General features: G+C 43.7%; 1 protein-coding gene across 2 annotated transcripts in view; it reads right to left on the reverse strand.

Annotated features, from left to right (window-relative positions):
• CDHR1 (cadherin related family member 1) overlaps positions 1-20,785 on the reverse strand; it is a 48,530-nt gene that overhangs the window by 19,984 nt on the left and 7,761 nt on the right. For both annotated transcript variants that reach the window (XM_049809689.1, XM_049809691.1), the window contains exons 3-12: positions 18,620-18,765; positions 17,714-17,764; positions 16,291-16,380; positions 15,702-15,788; positions 13,872-13,988; positions 12,045-12,188; positions 8,993-9,071; positions 5,996-6,096; positions 4,035-4,238; positions 737-889 (exon numbers count right to left, since the gene is read on the reverse strand). In XM_049809689.1, the coding sequence (XP_049665646.1) occupies positions 737-889; positions 4,035-4,238; positions 5,996-6,096; positions 8,993-9,071; positions 12,045-12,188; positions 13,872-13,988; positions 15,702-15,788; positions 16,291-16,380; positions 17,714-17,764; positions 18,620-18,765 (1,172 nt within the window). The remainder of the gene's footprint in view (positions 1-736; positions 890-4,034; positions 4,239-5,995; positions 6,097-8,992; positions 9,072-12,044; positions 12,189-13,871; positions 13,989-15,701; positions 15,789-16,290; positions 16,381-17,713; positions 17,765-18,619; positions 18,766-20,785) is intronic.

Genomic DNA, 20,785 nt, shown 5'->3' on the forward strand with positions numbered 1-20,785 from the left:
TTTTTTTAATAATTACAGGGATTGTCTATGCCATTCTTTGCAGTCAGAACTGAACCATCTATACTCATGTTCAGAGGCAGCTGACACAAAACTGGACTACTTAATTATCTTGTTGATGAACCAGTGAATCCATCAGGGAAGGTGATAATGCGAGGGTCCAGCTTTTGGATTGAAAGCTGGTTCTTGTATGTCTGGCTTAGAGCATGGTGAGACAGCCTCAGGTCAGTCTGCAAAAGGCCATGTAAATAGATACACTCTGACAAAGGCAGTGAGCAATTTTCAGAAATTATCTTCCAGTCAGCTGGGGCTTTCAGCCTGCCAACATTCAAAAGCATGATCATGAACCAAATTACTTAGGACTAAGCAGGTAAAGTTCTGGCTCCAGAGAAATTAGGATTTCATCCTGTGAATTTATCATTGTAAGACCAGAAATGACACCCTTAGGGTTCAGTCTAGAATGACTCAGAGACGCCAACATGTGCAGTTTCCACAGAGAGAAAATACTCAACATTTTGCACTGACTGGACTAAATTAGTCCACAGATGCATCCATTAAACTTTTGGAAGTTGATGAACCAGAGGCAGAAATTAGTTTCCCTTACATGGAATATAATGTCACTGACAATGAATGCATCAGACAGCTCCAGGTGGATTAAGAAGCTAAATCCCATCAGATACATAAGCCATCATACACATATCATATACAGAAGCAGAGAGGACCCAGAAAGCAGAAGTACCTTGAAGGTTAACACCTTGAATTTTTCATAGTCAATAGCAGCAGAATTTTCCACTATTATTGTAACCTGGGCCTCATTCAGGACAGTTTGGGGAACCACTCGGAAGATGCCACCAGGTCCAACAAGACGGAGGTTGAATTTAGCATTGGCTCCCTGTCAATAAAAGCAGATACGGCATTGTTTTCAGCGACCGATGCATTTCTTACAGCCTAGATTAGCTCTGTTTCTTCACACTGTATAAAATTAGAACGAGTCTTACTGCTTAGAGCCCTCTGCTCTCCATCCCCTAGGCAAGAGACTGCTAAGAAGCTTAGTTCTATAATCCCTCCAGCCCTGGTCACAAGATGGACACAGCTTTTCTTAAAATAGATTGACAAGCTTGGTTATTCTATCAGTCATAATGGAAAAACCCTGCAGCAGGACAGGCTAAGAGATGGACTCTTGTGGCAAGCAGCCTTGGGCTTCGTGCCACGCGCTGTGAGCTAGTGCAGGTGACAGAGACGACACCACGTGCACATTGGCAGGCAAGTCCTGCCTCCTCCTGCTTCTTGCCAGGGAAAGACAACTGAACGGCCCGAGTCAGAACAACAGACCCCTCAAAAACCCAGCCTGTGTCGTAGAGCTCACAGCCTGGGATGATGATGGAGAGCCACAAAGACGTGCAATTTTTGAACAGAGGTAGTACTCCACAATTTGCACTTAGCACATTAAGCTAGTCCAGAGTTAGAGCCACTAAACCTTTTGAAAGTTGATGCACCTGGGGGGAGAGGAGAGCTCCACTTGTGCAGAATAAAATCTGACACACATTTGACAGCTCCAGGTGAAGTAAGAAGCCGAATCCCATTATATAGATAAACCTTCTAGCCAGAGAGGACCTGGAAAGCAATGGTATCTAAAAGGTTACCACCACTTGTGTGCGAGTTGGGAAGAGTCAGCCAGAGCCAGTTGGCCAGACTAATTCTTTTAAACCAACCTGGACCACAGAAGAGAAAAGATGAAATGGGGATTCTCATATTTCTGCCTTACAGGGGAGGTGGGAAAATGAGCTGAGTCCACTTCACCAACTTTGAGTTCACCAATTTTTCAAACAATGTCATGTTTACACTGTGACAAACCGGCCAGATTCACTGCCTGGTGCCATGTTCTCCCCCTAGCATGAATCTTGAGATGAAGAATTTCTAATAACAACTTTCAAACAGGATAACTCTACTTTCAGCTGTAGCCCTGGAGGGCTTGTTATGAGCAGTTCTTTCTGCAACCCTAGCTCATGTCAGGAGGAATCATAGAATCATAGAATGGATTGGGTTGGAAGGGACCTTAAAGATCACCTTGTTCCACCCCCTCCCTGCCATGGGCAGGGACACCTTCCACTAGACCAGGTTGCTCAAAGCCCCATCCAACCTGGCCTTGAACACTGCCAGGGATGGGGCATCCACAACCTCTCTGGGCAACCTGTTCCAGTGCCTCACCATCCTCACAGGGAAGAAAAGTATTCAGCAGTAGTTCCCCAAGGGAAACGGAATGATCTTGGATCCAAACTCCATGGTCTGCATTTTTTGGTCATACAAACCCCCACAGCTACAGAGGTGGCAACAGGTTTTCTTTTGCTGGGTAGTAAAGCCAAACACACAAAGCCAGAGCTGCTGGACTAAGAAAAATAGCACTGATGGGGAAAGCAGACCATCTGACCGTACAAAGTGCTCTGCTCTTGGGACTGTAGATGACCGGTGGGGAGAGAACTGCCTCCCTCTGACAGCTGAGTGATTTCTGACAGTGATGTCCACTGAACCCAGATCTACTCTGAGCAAGCCATGCTGCTGCATGTCTCCAAGCAGACAGCCATGGGAGACAGGTACGACTGAAGGAACAACAGCACTGAGCCCTTAGATGTGTCTGTCAGATGAAGAGGACTGGGGGAGAAATTTCTGTGTAATGTTCTTGCAAGTAAAGGTGGCATTTCCATCAAACTGTAGGCCTAAAAAAGACCTTGCCCACAGCTTCCTCCTCCTCACCTGTACCATTCACTCCCCCAAAACAAAGAGTCACTAATGGCTGTGACAGAAACAGACATATGTTTAATTTTCTTCTATATAGTCCTTTTGTGCGGAAGGGAAACCATTGCATTCTATGCCTTAAAGGAAAAGCAATCCAACCCCCCCCCTCCCCCCAAGTGATGTCTTACGCTGTACTAGGAAGCTTCTTGAGAAATCTATACAGTGTATTTGGCAATGTTTTCTGCTTATTTTATAGCCTAACTTGCAGCCTGAATATTCTGTCAGCCTACATATGATACATATATATTTTGCCTCCAAATAGAAGAGATGGGTTTTGTTTCTTTCCTTCTGCAGCAACATCCGCCGTGACAATAGCAGGATAGACGTAGCACTGCTTTGAAAGCAGTCATTTATCTGCTTGCTGCAGAGCAGCAGGAGGGAGGGGGAAGAAGCTAGTGGGTTTGATAGAGTACAATACAGTCAAAACAGCACAATACTGAGCACAGTTATATAAGAGCGCTCTTTCCAATAGTTCTCAGATGCATTAAGCTTTTCTCTTGTCACTACCTAACCTCAGGCTAACTCAGATGGATGCCATTCATACAGTATTTAGCTTAGGGATCCCTATAGCAACCATCACCATAGTATCTATGGGCATCACAGGTCAGTGAGATAGCAGGCTGAGATGGATGGAGTCTTCTTTCTTTCTTTATCTGGTTAGAGTTAGTTTGGCTCTGGCATAATTTTTAAGATTACCTAAAAATATCACTCCAGTGGGAATGATTTATCAAAGCATGCACTGCAGACTCTGGCTGTAACATAAGGGCCAGAGGGATAATATATTGTAATAAAACAAATGTAAGGGTATAGACTATTGTTTCCAGCAGGGGCTGAGAAGATACAGACAGCAATTGCACTTGAAATTACTACTAAAGTGATTGGAAACTCTAAGTAAATCTCCAAAGGGAGTACATTCTTGGACATTACACTGACAACAGCTAAATGTAACCAGTAGTTAGGGGAAGTTCGTAAGGACTGTTCAACTTTAGTCACCACAAGAACTGGGCTGCAGCTTTAGGACCACCCTCCTCATCGACATAACAGTATATGACAGACTAAGTATACTTCTGGATCCAAACTCTCTGTGGTAATGGACCCTACGACTACTTTGTCTGCCCTAGGCTTTTGGGGAATGCAGGTGAAATAGTTGAGTTCCTAAAATGACATTTCCCCATCTGACAGCTCTTCCTAGTCTTTGGGAAAGTAGGGCAGGAAAACTCAAAGTCCACATAGTTTCCGTTTACCTGATCTGAATCATTGACTGTAATCTTCAATCCCCTCAAGATTTCACCCTCTGGGGGATGCTCGTACATGGTCAGTTCAAACCTGTTCTGGGGACCATTTTCTCCATAGAAGGTTGGTGGATGGTTGTTGAGGTCCACCACCCGTATAGTCACCATGGCAAAAGCGTACACTGAGGTGTCACCTTCCTGACTGACTTCGGATGCCTGCAGCAGACAGGAGAGAGAGAAGGATGATGAGGGTATACTCTTTCCTCAGTTCCATGTTCAGATATTGTTCTGCATGTACAAATCACCCTAACACACTAACTTCTATGAAGATTCACAGCTCTATATTTGTCTAGAAATCTCAGTCCATTTCACACTGAAGTTTATGATGATTAGAAGATTAAGGTAATAAACCAGTCCCAATAAAGCCCCAGTGAAAAAATTCTCCTCCTCATTTTGTGAGCTTAGTAACTCACCCCAGGTGAAAACAGTTCTCTAAAGACAGATAATCTAATAGAGGCAAGATAATTGCTTGCCTAAAGTTTTGACAGAATAGAAAAGGAAGACAATCTTTAAATTTGCTGTGGTACCACATGTAGTTGATTTTCACATTGCTGCAAGGACTGCCGCCTTAAAAACTCCGTGAGAAAAACTGTACTTGCGGTATTCAGGCAAATATTTGAACAGGAAAAATGACACGCCTTTTTTTTTTTTTTTTTTTGAGATTTAGTTCCTGATTTACAATTCTGCTTTGCTGTCTAGACGAGCTTAATTTAAACTGGATATAGTTTGGAGAGACAAGCAAACCTAGCTGTCATTTTTCTGAACTGAAAGATCAAATCTCTCTGGGTTTCAACAATTCCAACATGCAGCCTGATTCACTGGATTGAACCTAAGACGTTTCTTCTGTCAGGACAGAAACTCCAGCTGGTGTTTTGGTAACAAAACAGCTATCTCTAACATGCTTTTTTGCTCAAAGGGCTCAAAACCAAAGGCACCAGACTGCTAAATTTCTCTGAAGATGCTAGTCTGGTAAATGAAGCGCCTGTCACTACCTACGCTGGGTAATACAACACCCTTTTGGTTCCTCAGACAGATTTCGTAGCCTGCACGAGCTCTGGGGTCGCCACAGATATAACTAGGAGATCAGAAAAGCTTGCAAGGGCTTAACTAATCCTGTATCTGGGAAGCACTAGCAGACTGCAGCAAACCAGAGAGATAAGGGTGCCAGAGTTTAACTCAGACAACGGGAACTCTATGATCTCCCATGTTCAGCAAGCTGCTTGAGCCCACTAGCAAGCAAGTGCCCTTGGGGATGCTACACTGGTTCTGGCAGTGTGCAAGGCATCAGAGCTGCCTTGAGAAAATATTGTCCTTACCATGACAAACTCTTGTCTTTGTAATGTGTATTTGCTGAAGAAAACTGATATAGTCTTCACAATTTAACTCTACAATTTTAAAGTCTTGGTCTTTAGAAACCGCTTCAAATAACGCAGCCTGTCACACTGATACTAGCTCATCAAGGCGTTAGCATAAATTTGTATGTGGCTGATCAATGCTTCAGGAGTGGATACTGATATGACATTGCATGATCTACCCCAGTCCTATTACTAATCATAGATTTGACAGTTACCTATCTCATCACATAGAGATTGCAAGACATTAATTCCCAGTTTAGCAATAAAATCTGAAAACACAGAAAACAGTTATCTACATACTGTAAAGGATGTTGATTTCTCTAGACTCAGAGATGAAATTAGGACAAGATGACTTCACTTGAAAGAAGTAATTTGAGACACTAAATATCCCAAGCAACGAAAGCAGTTTGTTCTGTTTTATACTATCTGGCACTCTGCTCAAATATAGGAGGTAGCTTCTAAAACAGGTAAAGTCAGCTATAAATTGAGCTATTTTAGCAAATCATGCCTACTCATGGCACTTAAGACCAATGGTCTTCAAGAGGCCACAGAACATACCTGAACTTTTAGTTCGTACACTTCTTTCTTGAGCTGATTTGGGCTTTTAATAACAGAAATAGCTCCAGTTGTGTTGCCGATTTCGAACGAACCTTCACTTCCTGCAATAAAACCAAGATGCTCTAGTTACATGCCACACTTCCTTTTTTCTGAACAAGCATGAGCAATCAACTACACACTTCATTAAGCATATCTTTGTCCATATGCGGATCTGTATCTATTAGTAGATCTGAAGCCAAATTTCAAAAATGAAGCATTTCTATGCCTGGTCACAGTGAGATGAAAACACAGATGAGGGCCAAAAGGGTTTCCTCCCCAAGGAACAGCTCAGTAGAGCTCTGCCCCTATGGGCAGCTGCCCTCACTTTCCTCTTCCTACCCTGGTCAGGTTCCCTTCAAGCCTCGGCAAGCAGACATGCAAATTTGGTATTCATTTCTATTATGCTGTCTTCTTTATATGCTGGTTTAGACAAAAATAGACATTCCTCATTTTAATTAGCAAATGCATAATTAAGTCTCTGAGAAACAAGAACATTTCTCTGACTAATATCAGCTAAGGTGAGAAGCCTGACAATCTGTCTGAAAAACGTAGTCACTCCTTCTGCAGAGAGCATCTCTGGAGAAGCATCTTCTGGCCTTAGAAATTCAGTTGTTAAAAAACTCTCAGCCTCTTGCAAGGCTGTCCTGAGCAAAAAGGGATTTTGGAGGATCTGGAGTGAAACCCAGGCGTTTTGCCCTGAGGCAGAGTCTGACACAGGCAGGACAGGGCTGCAGGCTGACTTCGCTACCGCCGACCTAACTTCCATGGATCTGAGCAGCAGATCAGTTACAGGGCCGCAGACCCTCAAGACCTGGTCGATTTGTGGTGTAGCAAACGCCAGCTCGCAGAGAGGCAGCGGTGTCTCACCGCGGTGTCTGCAGCCACCTCGCCATCACGGCCAAAGGCGGGCTGGTGCCTAGGGAGGGGACCAGCCGGCAGCTCAGGGGCCCTGCCCTGCTCTGCCAGGGGGCTATGGGCACCCCCGGCTGCTAGCTGACATACAGTATTGGCCACAGCCTACGCTTCGTGGCAGAGCCTACCATTGAAAGGAGAAGAGAGGAAAACCCTTACAATGAAGGAGATCAAGCCTTCAGAAATAAAGGATGATGACTTGAAAGCCCAGTCATTTTTCTTTTTCTCTAACTCAATTCCAATGCTGACTTTTAAACCATTTGATAGAATCCCGTTTTGCTAATACCTGCAATAACTGCAACTTCATTAAAGTACACTGGACACAACATTGAACAGATATTGACTCATACAATGGTCAGTTATTAAGATACATTGGCCTGGAAAGTACATCCTGACTGAGAAGAAGCTTAAGTCAATAGTGGTTTCAAGCCACCATACTTCATGTTATTGTCTAGTTATCACAGGGAAATTGGTAACTCAGAGTATGTAGCTTTATGTGTGTTCCTTCATACAGCGTGGTCAGAGAACTGGAGTATTTTCTAAAATTATCCTACACTCCCTGGATAAAAAATGCTTATGAAGAATAAATAATTTCCCATTTGCTGTTAGTATTTTCTTGCCCTTTGACAACCTAGCCTGCAGGTACTAGAATAATGGCTTCTCATGACTAATGCCAGTTCGAAGTGCAGGGCCAGAAACCTGTTGTCATCTTTTGTTCTCTATACATTTCTTCAACTTTCTATGCACTAAAAAGCATATTCCCTTCCCCTCTTTCCCATTGCATGCTAAAAAAATCCTGTGTTAATGTGCATGAGGAAAGCCTGCTCTCCATTAAGTCATATTTTGTGCTACTTCTCTGTCATCTCCTTCCATGTTCCATCTCTTCCACTCTTTCCTAATCACTTACCTTTTTTATCCCATAGCACCTTTTTGGTCCTCCTCTATTTTCTTTGGAAATCTAGTATCTTTCCTCATTAATCCCATTTCCCTTTGACATTTTCCCTGGTTCATCTGCCTTCGCTTATTCTCCTTACTCAATTTCTCCCTTGTCTAGTATATTTTCATCCCAATTACTTTGTTTTTACTCTTCATTCTCTACCTTTCTTTTTACCTTTTCTAATTTTCCATCTATTCTCTTCTGCAACCTTTTACCCACTTCTATCTATTCCCTTGCATTGAGGAGAAGGAACCTCAGCATGGATCCCATGCCACATCAAGGCAAAACCTCAAATGCAATCCTCTCTAGACCTTGCTATTTAGATCACATAACACAATGAAGAAATTACTGCATAGCTCTGCAACTACACCTCAGATTTCTCTTATGAAATTTTGGGATCTCTCACACCTGGGAGTTGGGGTTCCCAGTTGCCATGAGGTCTTGTTTTGGAGGAAGAGAGGACCAAACAAAACTAAATTTGTAGCTTGGGGTTTAGTTCAGCTAAGATGCTGACTTCACCAGCTAATGAATCATCAATTCAGCTAAGTCTCACATTTATGCTATTGAAAGACGTGCAACCGACTCAGAATAGCTGATGAAAAGCATTAATATTCTGATAACATCTACTTTCTTCCAGTGCAGTGTACAGCCAGTGTCTCTTCACTGGTAAATAAAATTTCTTCCAAGAAATCAGAGGTTTGACCGTTTAGCCACTTTAATCACAGTATTAATGAAAACATCCCTCTAAATACCATGTCTGGGTTTCCCAATGCATGCTCTTGCCTCCCAGATTAAATGATAGAGATGCTCAGTAGCAGTGAATGCATCTCCGTTTACGCTTCGTGAAATGACAAGCAGGCTACCGATGCCTAACAAATCAGCAACATTAACAACTCCAAGCGTAGTTCTGTGAAGCGGATACTAAAACTCAGTGAATCGTATCTTGGCTGTTCTCTGGTAGACAGGGCCCTGGAGTTGTTCGAGATACCTGACGTTATTTCATGAGACTTTGTCTCAGCTTTATTAAACTCTAGCATATCCCATTCTAATTCAATGTCAGATCTAGTTTCGACTGCCCTTCAGATTTCAGACGAGACAAGTCTACTCACCGTTCACGATGCAGTAATGAATACTGTTAGGCTTTCCTCTGTCTCCGTCAAGAGCAACAACAGTAAGGACCTCAGAGCCCTGGGGAGAAATGGGAAATCACAGTCTGTGGGCTCAGATCAAGAGTGGTGAAATTGCAACTGTGTATTAATAAACCGAACTCCTGTAAGTCTTTCTGCAGTGAGGTGTAGGAGGGAGGGTGGGTAATTTTGCTTGTGCTCTATAGGGAACAGAGCAAGGGCCATTGACTCCCACCTGGAAAAAAATCAGTGCTTGGCTTTGCAGAGCAGGAGCTGAATGCTACTCCTCGGACCAACCCTGTGTTGGTCCTCCATCGATAGTTTTAGTTGTTCCCGCACTACCTCCAGGCAAGTTGTTCCCGTTGTACCTCCACGCAAGGTGGGCACACCCCTGCTGCTGCTCATTCCCTGCGGACCCCGCTGTGCCACCTGCCCTCGCCAGCCTGCTGCCAGTGCCGTGCCGCTGCCTGCACCGATGGCAGAGCAACCTGCTGCGGTGCCTGCGCCTCCGCTGCCCCAGGGGGGCCAGGGCTTGGCGCAGCCTCAGGGCATGCCGTGCGCCTGCCAAGGGACCGGTGCCGGTGCACCCGGTGCTCGGCCCCCTCCTCCTTTTTTCCAACTCGGCTTTGGGTGAGGACCAGAGGACCAGCAGGAGCACACTGCGCTGCTCCCCACGCGGCAGTGACGACGGCGTGGGTGTGAAATGGCTGCACACCCCACGCGGCCACGGGTGCCTCTGCCCCAGAGGCAGCGGGAAGCCGTGGCCGGGGACACCTACCTTGAGCCACAGGCTTCGACAGGGCATTTGGAGTGACCGATCTGAGACCCGAGGTTCAGTTTGGGTCAGTACCAAGATACCCTCTGGTAGCTGCTGCGTAGGCTCCCGGTGTTGCTGCGTGCCTCGTGGCTACACAGTGTGCCGAGACGCCGGCAGCTGCTGAGGAGTCATCAGTTCATTTTGGTCCTGCCTAATTAAGTCCAGACAGGCAGCAAAAGAAAGCAGAGATCACAAAGCAACTTGGCCCACGGAACATCGAGGGCATGAAATTGTGATGAAAATTATGGTGATTTAACTGTCCTTAAACCTTCACTGTCTTTCTGTGCAAGTAACGTGGCCGTGGGCCATACGTATAGAACTTGTGTACTGGAGACCATTTGCTTGTGTGACTACTCCTATCAACTCAGAGGGATGATGACTGTCAGCATTAAAATGTTCACCCAAGTGGCAATGAGCTGTGCGATTTAGGCCTCTGAACTAAAGCGGTACTGTTTGGGGCTGCAAAACCAAAGAATGTTGAAGTAACTGTCAGTTAATCACAAATGGCAACAGCGAACATTTTCATGACAACCCTTGAGTGAATTTTTCAAACAAGAGCGAGGTTCTGTAAGAGCGACTGGAAATACAAAACTGTATTTATTATCATTTATGCTGGAAGCTGCAATAAATTCTGCCTACTGGGCAAAACACAGTGCAGTCCCTTTGAAGGTGACAGAGTACTTGTAAATCCTGACAACTCCGCCAAGGAGAAAAGAAGCAAGTTTACAAAATTAACACCAAACGTGTAAACAACACTAAAATCAGCTAGCGCGTCTCTCTCTGGGGAGTTCATTCTAATAGCAAAACCCACAGTGGGAAGGACGAATTCGTGCTTCCATCATTACAATATCATAATGGTGTAAGTTATGAGCTCAGGCTGGATGTAATTAACATTTATTGCCTCCCATTTCCATAGTAAACACTAACTCCTGCGTGCACCTGATAGTTATTTCAAGATCTATATGTAACTATGCAGAATAAATCAATATACATAATAGCATTCATTTCAAACATCTGCAAAGTACACAAGCATTACTTCTCTGCCCTGCCGAAATGTAACCGCCTAAGCACTGAATTGCAATATACAGTCATGCAAGGGCTGCAGCGTACATTGGAGTTCTGGACAGATAGTAAAGACACAATCTTTCCTGAAAGTCAAGGGAAGATCAGGTGAACAGTGTGCAATCCCACTGCCAAAGAGATCAATAGTCTAAGGTTGGGCAATGTCATGAGTAGATACCATTTCTCTAGATACCATTCCTACGTATGAAGAAAATGTTAATTAAATCTTATGTGTCGGGGGAAAGCGGATCTAGACACAGTATCATGCCACTGCTTAGATACAGAGAAAATTCATTAGTTTGCAGCTTCAAGAATAATACGTGGCTGAAGGCATCACGGTGGAAATAATAAACTAATTTGCTAAGCTGTGTGCTCCCTTTTAAGCGAATCTGCCATTAGGCATTTCTGAGGTGATGGCACAGCCAGAAGCTCAGTGTTACTCCTTGGACTCTGTGTGTGTCCGTGATACATACAAAGTGGTATATTCAGCAGCAGACACATGCTGACAAAATGCAGTGTCCCCCCGTGTACGTGGTGTACGCCCCTGCCTGCTTGATAATCTGGTGGGTTTTAGGCCTGGAGGACTTCCTGGCCCATTCTGCCTACCTAGCCATCACTGAGCAGAAAGTACCCTGCATTTTGGGGATATCAGGATTGCTCCTCCCTAGGTGATGTCCATGGGACAGCACAAAGAGTCTAGAGCATTTGGGCATAAGTTCTCCCCACACCTTGCACAACCAGCTGTTGGTACCAGACTGTTCAGCTAGAAAATAAAAGCACCATGAGACCACACAGCACACAAAGACTTCTAGCATGACGTGTTCAGGTGAGGCAACTGGCAACCCGCCTAAGCCTTCAGCCAAGTGCCTCTGCAGGTCTCAGCTACAAAAGAACTCTTAGTCACTGTCTGGACCAATGTAGATGGGCGGAATCCTTTCTGACTTTAATGACAGCAACAGGAAGCCTTGCATGGCAAATTTGCAATGGATGTAAATAAGAACAAGTCTGAGATTTGGTCAGCTCATTTCACCTAGGGGTCAAATCAGAGTTTAGGTCCCAGTTTCCAATAAAGCCTGTGCTAGAAACCATAGGGCTATCTTGACTGAGATGTGAAAGGTTGCACTTGTTCTCCTACAGGTAAACCCCAGCACTTACTGCGAGTGTATCCTCATAGACATATCCATAGTAGGGAGTCCCGATGAACATGGGAGGAGTGTCCTGAACATCCTCCACATTGACAGTAACTGTTGTTGTGGCTGAAAACACTTTGTTGTCTCCCCTGAGCTTCCCACCACCATCCTAGAAGAGAAGTCATCGTCAGATCCCTCTGCTAAAACATGTCTGCAAATCAGCTTATGGCATTGCATGCACCTCATGAGCCTTCAGAAGCACAGTCCCAGGAATCCCTTCTCTCTCTCAACACACGGATTAATCTCTGCTGCCCTATTCCCTTCTCTTTGCCATTTGTCCTGCTCCCTGCCGGATTAGGAAGACAGCTTGCAGTGTCTCAGAAGTAATTTCTTATATTAAAAGCGGTTGTGCCAATATACGTAGTCATACATGACCTTTTATCAACAACAGAGGGGACAGCAAATTCAGGTTTTTTTCAGGGAAAAAAGAATGCTCGAAACTGATGCAAAAATTTAGCGACTAAGGTCTACAGCTTTTCATCCCACACATAGTCTTGTCAAAAACACAAGAAAATGCACAGTAGCAAGGTAGCGCATTTCTAGGGGGAAATTAAACAGTGCACATGATCGAAATCTCCTAACGACTCTTACGTGATAAAGTGAAAGCACGGAGGAGCTGTGCAGCCAAGAACTGTTAGATAGCCGCAGTGTATAAACAGTCTCTGGGGACTTGACTACAATCAACTCTGTGCTACTGATACAGCAGAGCCAATCAGAAAGATGACTCGCAATTTTAGAAGCTTTTAACACCCTCAGTCTCAGAGCACCGGCTGGAGGTCAGTAGTCATGCTGGTGTATAAGAGTGTGAATTGTCCAGCACGTCTGCTGTACCAATTCTAAAAATTCCATTTTTTGGAAAAGATATGCTCATTTTTCCCCCCCTTACTGCCCCAAAGGCAGCACTTAAGCCAAATTTGTTACTTCTCCTCAAATGAACCCCGGCTAAATAAATACATAAAAAGATCCGTACGTTTTTCATAAAACATGAGAAACTCAAAGTCCCCATAAGTAACAGCAAAATCATCCCCTTTCCACCCATGCGAGTCTGTGTGACAGGTCCCCACAGGATCCTGAGCGACTTTACTTCAGAATCCATAAACTTTTAATGCCTAATGAATCCCCAGCCGTGCCACAGGCGCAGCACTGCTGAGAATGACAGTGGCAAGAAGGGATGCGCAGCAATATTTGCAGGATTTGAATAAGCTCCTGCCACAAGGCAGCAGAAAACCGAAAGAATGAAACGTGCACAGATATTTCCAGAAAAGAAGTCTGTCGCTTGTGCTGCACCCGGTCCAGCTGTGCCCTGTGCCGTACTGTGGCTAACGACTGCAACCCGCACCGCCTGCCTGCCCGGGGTTTGCCCTTGTTGCGGTAGGGCCATGCCCTGGGCAGCACGAGGGAGCCCTGAGCACCTGCACGGGCCCAAGGGCTGATGCTTCGGGAAGCTGGGGCTGCAAACGCCAGCCCTTCCCTTCTAGGGGACTCTCAAAATGCACAGGTGACTTTCTGCGGTGGGGCTCGCTATCCTGGCACGGGGGCCCGAGCGAAAGGTGGGAAACCCACTCCCCAGTGCCTCCAGATGTTGTTCAGCAGCAGACACCGGTCACCTTTCCTCCCCCACTTTTCCGTGTTACCCCCCACACCTCCAGATGTCACAGAGGGAGTGATTCTGCCGCCTCAATGCTATGCTTCGTGTTTCAGCAATCCTTTAAGTCACACTTGTATTTGAACTAATCACTCCTACCCAAATGCAACCCCCCACCTCGTCTAGTTTCAGATAAAAGCTTCATACTTTGGCTACGACGATGACAAAATGTGTTCTTGATTTCTCATAGTCCAGGGTGACCCCTGTTTTGATGCGCAGGACACCACTGTGCCGGTCTATTGTAAACTTATTAGCATGGATGTTCTAGAAGGAAAGAAAAGAAAAAACAGCGAGAGATTACAGGTATGGAAATAAAATTGCCGTAGGGATTCATCTTTTATTTCATCTGCTAAGGGAAAAGACTAGAATAATGATACAGTTTGGGTGAATAATGTATTTGATGAATTTCACCTCTGTGTGTTTATGAACAATTCATGAACCAACCACGAGTCTCTCATTATTCAGAATAAATCAGTTACCTGCAATGTAGATTTTTTTAGTCTTTTAGTATTTCATTGTGAAATCTTTGGTTAACACAGTTCATTGCATGGAAGGAGGTAGGGAGGCTTAGCAGAAAAAAAGATGAGGGCAAAAAGAAGAAGAAAAAAGGTGTTATCCCTTAGTGTTTGTTTCAAAGTTCTACTGGCTTAAAAAAAAGCAGGAAGTTTGCATGCATAGATTGTTGTCAACAGAGTGGTGTTTTGGTGATTTTTGTGATATACAAATTATAGCTAAAAGACATCTGATTTCCAAAAAGGCCTAAAAATGTCTCCCTCCATTCTTCTGGACTGGAGGGATCTATAAACACACCTCCATTTGGGCATCCATATACAATGGCCACTGTCGGATAATCTTGGCCTTTTCACTAGACCTCACCACCTGACTACATCAGACTTTCGGAGAGGTTTTTTTCTGTGCAACTTGAGAATTCCCAGAGACTGTGCCAAAAGACATGGCAACATTTTTTCAACAAATACACAGATTTTTGCCACACAGATTTATCAACTAGACATAGAAGTCTGAAATTGCTGTTCCTTGGCTTCACAGGCTACCAGCTTAGTGGAAAAACCCTGTGCAAAATTGCATCCTGCACATATTATATTTTAAAAGGATCATAATTCATGAAATCATAACTAAATTCCAACAAGGCACTCAAGGTGTTCTTTCAGAGTATGCCCATACTCTTAACAGGATTAGCTTTAGTGCTGTGTAAATACCTTCCAACTTGTTTCCATATCCATATTTGTATCCAAAGTAAATATTGCAACAAATTGGCTTTTTTTTTCTTTTTCTTTTTTTTTTTCTGTTGCCTCTTGAATAAGGGGAACTGCAACTAATCTGGACAAAGCTGCTAGTGGGAAGAAGGAATTTGAAGGATATAACGCAAAAAGTTGCTATTTTGGCATGCAGAAGGTCTGTAATACAGAAATTCAGCTTTAAATACGGAGCTCTTTCTGTTCTTCACCAGCGGGAAATAACTGAAAGGCTGGTTTCAAGCAGGCACAGCTTTGTCAGTGAGAAGACTTAGTACCTCATATTTCACACCGTGATCCAGGTCTCAGTTATGCACCAGCCTGCTACACCAAAGTGCACATTCAGGTTTCCAGCGCATTTTGCTTTCTAAAGAAATCTATTTCATGCTTTAGAAATCCCATATGCATACAAGATTACAAGTTAGACTTGCTCTCTCTGTCACTCCAAAGAAGAGGCTAATAAGAGCCCTTCCGTGAGGAGTCCTGCTGGCAAGCGTAGGAGTGATAGTGGCAACTCCATCTCCTCTTCCTGCCTGCTGGACTGCACTTGGCTGCTTGCAACTCGATAATATCCATTTTGTCAATGCTTGTTTTCTTGTGCATGGTACGAAATTGGTCCTGTAGACACTAGTAGCAGGCTCACTCCTCAAAATCTTTTTTTAACCTGATTTCTGAGATCTCAGTAAATGAAAGATGATTTTTGAAGGTACGGGTAATACCTTACCTGCAAGAAGTAGGTGATACTTCCTCCAGAACCTGTATCTTTGTCCACTGCCTCAATCTTAAAGATACTGCTGCCTGAGGGAGCGTTCTGTGGCCAGAAAGAGTTACCAGTCACACAAAGTGGAAAACCAGGTGAGTTAGAAGAAATGAAAAATGAGCATGCAAGGAGGCAGAAAAAGAGAATGATAGTAGAAAGTATATAAATGCACTGAGGGAACCAAAGAGCAGAAAGAAAAGAGGGAAGAGATTAAAAATGAAGGAAACTGGAGAAGAAAAAGAAGGAAAAAACACTTTTTGGAATAAAAATGACAGAAAATCTCAGCTAAGACAGAGTGCATCCTATTCCCACTGAAGTCAATTCTAAAAACTCCTGATGACTCGCATCTTGGAGCTTACCCACAAAATAGCACGCCTTAACTACCCACAGACTTATTCCCCAAGTTTGCAGTGGATATTAAATATCTACCCAAACCCTAAAACAAAAGAATGGAAGTTAGTCCTGCACATCCTGTTATTCTACTGAAAACATACTAGCTTCTCTTTGCATCCTTTTGAAATATACTTCCAGTATGCAAAGGAACTTCACCAACCTCTGGGACTTGGACTATGTAAGGTGTATTGATAAACTCCGGGCTCTCATCATTAGCATCCGTTACAAGGATCCTGACTTTTTCAGAAACCTGGAGTAGAATGTGAAGAATATATTATGACTCAAGCTGATTTTCAACATGTACCTGTTCATTTGCCAACTAAGGTGCAGTTAAAGGCAATGAAAAATCATGTTGCAATAGAATATCTTTGCACTACCAAAACTGAGCACATAAAAGAAAATACAGAAAATCCCATAATACAGAAGCATTTGCTCTGTGGAGAACACCTAGATATCTCCAAACTAAACAAGGAGTCTCAGAGTACTTTATAAATTACAGATTTGGGCTGATTTTCAAAAGTCTTTCTTCTTCTTTATGGCATTCAAGATACCATGATGTATTTTATGAGAATATATAAGCTGATACCTGACAGCCAAGAGCATTCATTAATGCCAGATTTGATATCATGATACTAGGTTAACAGCGTGCATGATTTGGATGTACAAATACATGCTACCAATATGTAACAATCCATCTTGAACAAATTGTGTGTTCTCTTTCTAAAAATACAGAAGCAAACATATTTGACCAACGAAACCTCCCTGCTGTTTGCAAGTGGACATGTGGATGTGATCCTGTTATTTCCTATTTACAGAGGTTGCCAAGGCAGTTGTGCCTGTAGGAGGCTGGCAGCTCCCAAATTTTTTGTTGTAGTAATCTCAATTAATTTGTTTGAGATGAGGAAGAGCTCTAGAGTTATCCAGTCTTGTGCATAGTAAGAGGGTCCCACTTTTGTGGCATCTCTAGTGATGAAGCCCATGTCCTCTTATTGGCAGAGTAATATCCTGGCTGTGACAGCATCTGTCCGTAAACTGAAAATGCCAAGGGAATTTGTAGAACTAGGATTGGATGCTTGTGCAATGCCTCAGATAAGTCCTTAATGATTAGATGTGATCAAAGCTTTATTCAGCAGCAGATGAGAAAACCCCCACCACCTTAGCCTAAGCAAATCTTCTTAACATCATGCTAGAGAAACACTGTGGGGGTGGAGGGACAGTCAGCTCTTGGGTGTCCAACACTAGTTCCTATAATGTCACGCATTTCTCCAAAAAGCCTCCAGATCTTTCTTAGGTATGAATCCTACTGAGCTGACAGTGAAACTTCATAGGAAGCTGCTGTAATTCTGCAGGCCACTAAGCCAGTCTTCCAGCTCACACTACATTGTAATTATCCTCAAATAACTGAGCAAAGAGCTGGAGAGAGACTTGAGTTACTGGGACTTCAGTGGCTCTTGAAACAGGAGGTGAGATTCTAATGAGGTTATGTTTTCTGATAAAATGAGATAGTCCCTGTAAGGTAGTTTAATCGGAGGAGGTATGTGGGACAGACAGTTTGACAAGCTACATGACAATTGAATACTTACTGTACTCAGGCCGTCTGAAATACTGACAATAACTTCAATCTCATCTTCCTTCTGTAAACCAAGAAAATTCGTTTTTTAGAGAGATGGTGTTTGCCTTGATTGGAAAAGGGACTGCAGATTTAAACGTGTCTCAGCAGGCAGATGAAAGTAACAACTAATACCACAAAGCAACCAGAGCAGAGGCTAGGAAGACCCCTCGGAGGCTCCAGCTGTGGGGCTCCTTGGAGTTTCTGTGGCTACTGTCAAGAGATGGTTGGTCTGGGAATCCCTGTTGTCCTGTAAAGTGCTAGTGAAAAATCAGTCCCCTTTTTCAAGAAACACTCCCTAAAAAGGCACAATTGGTTCACAATTCTTCTGTTTCAGTAAACAGTATTTTGAAGGGTTTTATAAGTACTGCGCACCCTTCCCTGTGAAGGGGACATGAAGGGTTCAATGCCTGCGTTCCCAGAGTAAGGATGCCTTCAGGCCACTATTGCTGGGAACGCCTTCAACCCACGTGGTTACATGGGCTAAAGAGCTATGATATAACTAAAGAAGTGTCCCGGAACATTGCTTACACAAATCTCTACTTCCTCCTAATGACAGGAGAGTCCCCTGTCTGAGGATTTGAGGACTGTAACTGCCCCTTCGCTCTTGAATGGGGTGTGGGTAGGGGAAGATAGGAATAAAGAGTAAAATTCTCTTTTGGCAAAAGCCGGATAGACAGCTGCTGAAAAATTTTATAGCAGTGTCGGTGGCACAAGTCAACTGGAAAACAACGTGATGGGTGAAGTATGATGTCTCAGAATTGCAAAATACATTACACATTTCAGGGGCAAATAAGTTGACATTGTTGTGCAAAGCCACAGATCAAATTAAACTGAAGGAAATTCCATGAACACACAGAGTGGTGCTATTTCACTGTACCTCTCTGTCAAGCTCCTCGATCAACGTAACATTTCCAAGGTTCTTGTCAACAGAAAAGTAGCGTCTTGATCCAGCTTCATAGGCCAGGCCGTACGACACGGGATCTCCTTCTGGATCAGTTCCATTCAGAGTGTACACATGGGTACCTGAAAAATTGGCATTCAACAACATTTCCCTGTGGTTACTTCAATCAGTGATTATTTCACCGGTCTGTTCCTTAGGAACTTAGCTACCCTGCAGCAGGCAAAGCTTTTGTGAATCAAACCCACTTACCGGGAAATGTGGATAAGCAGACAGTTCAATAGTCCTGACTGCCACTTTTTAGCCTACTTGTTAAACCAAGTTTGTCAGCCCTGGTTTCTCTCGCTTCAGGCCTTTTCCTGTGCAACTGCACCTGGATTGATACTGTTCACGTCATAGCGTTCACATAGATGACAAGCTCTTGACTAACTCTCAGCCCAGGCGAGTCAGAAGCAATGCTGTTGTACGACGGGGTGACAATCTCAGCGGTACAAAAGGCCCTCGCACACCTCTGCTCTATGGGAACAACGAAACGGCAAACTAGCAGGCAGAGGATCTGGCAACCAAAGGCAGCGCTCCCACAGGACTGGACCCAGGCTCTGAAGCTCATGAGATGCAGGGACATTTGCAGACTTTTCCACTTTTGGAACTAACAGATGCAAGTCGTCTTTCCTACTTCACTCCCCCTCATTAGCTCCCTCTCGTTAAATTCCCTACTTGACACACCCACTCATGCTCATACCAGTGAATAAATTCTCCAACTCATCAACGTATTTCTTTCACAAGCTGGGGAAAGAGAGATTGTTATTTCTATTTTTAAGCATTGGAGAAGTTGGTGCCAGTTTTTCCAGTAAACTGACTTTGTTTACCAGAAGCGATACTTCCTGGGGGAGTTACAACACCCACGTTTTCAAAACAAGGTGATGGTTTATCAGTGTTATTTTTTTAACTTACATGTCTGTCATTCTACTGTGCATTAATATCTTAATCCAAATAACTTCAAGCACTTACAAATATCAGTTAACTGAGCCTGAAATATAAAGCACTGCTGTTGCTTCCTTCCAATCCGCTGTGCCTTGTGTAAGTTACCCAAGATACTCAAGTTGCATAGGTTTGGAACATAAACTCTGCTTTACATCTAACAAAGTTCTCTGCACTGGAAATACTGTAGCCAAGTGACTCACTTGTTAGTAGGGAGTTTTGCTTGTGCATGGACACAAAGATATGATGGAATGATCCCTGCTAAGAAAGTTAGCATGAAGTGAAGGAAGAGCACTGTTAAAGGGAACTCGGAAGACTCCAGTTTTAAACTCCTGTGGCCCTGAGATTGAGAGGTTTTTAATTCTTTACTCAAAAGTCGTAATCTTTTTCTCATATCCTCTCTGCAGTGGCAATGCGGTTTTTCACTGACCAGATCCATAAGCTTCGGTTTAACTCCAGAGCTTTGGTTGAGGTCACAGCACTGACAGGTCAGCTTCTCGAATGTTTCCTCACTTCTGCAATGCAACCTTTCACTCCTCATGCAAAATGTTGAAGCAAACAGATCAGTGGGCTTAACGGATGTGCAACTTAGGCATGAGCAGTGATATTCAGAAAACATGTCTGTCGTCTTTGCATAGCAAGAGATTACGCCAAGCCATGTGGGATCTGTGCTCACTTATGAGGAAACTCTCTTATGATAATTACCAGGGCAATATTTGAGCAACTTTATACAGAAAAATGTTCACGTTGCAAAAACCAATGGGCCCACAGGAGCACAAACAACAGATCCTGTTATGAGCTGGCTCGGCCAGCCAGCAAATAGTCAAGATTTACAAATCAGGTTCACAAAACTACAAAACACTTTCCACATTATTCTTGGACTTTTCCACAAAACAGAGTAGAAAATAACAACAAATCTGTAATTGAGATCCCCCCATGTTATTAGGGAAAGACAACGAGCAGTATGATGAGACGCTTCTCTGATTGAACAACTGAACTGCATAAGTACAACAAAATGCAAGGAGAGGAATAAACGGGGGCCGATATAAAATAGTGTCCTGAAAGGACACCTGCTTCCTGATATAGCTGTCTACATAAGAGACTGAAATTTCAAGACTGTTGAAGGCTCTGCAGCACCAGCACTGACTGCATTTATTCTTGTTT

This window comes from Accipiter gentilis, chromosome 9 (genome assembly GCF_929443795.1).
Source record: "Accipiter gentilis chromosome 9, bAccGen1.1, whole genome shotgun sequence".
Taxonomy (NCBI): domain Eukaryota; kingdom Metazoa; phylum Chordata; class Aves; order Accipitriformes; family Accipitridae; genus Astur; species Astur gentilis.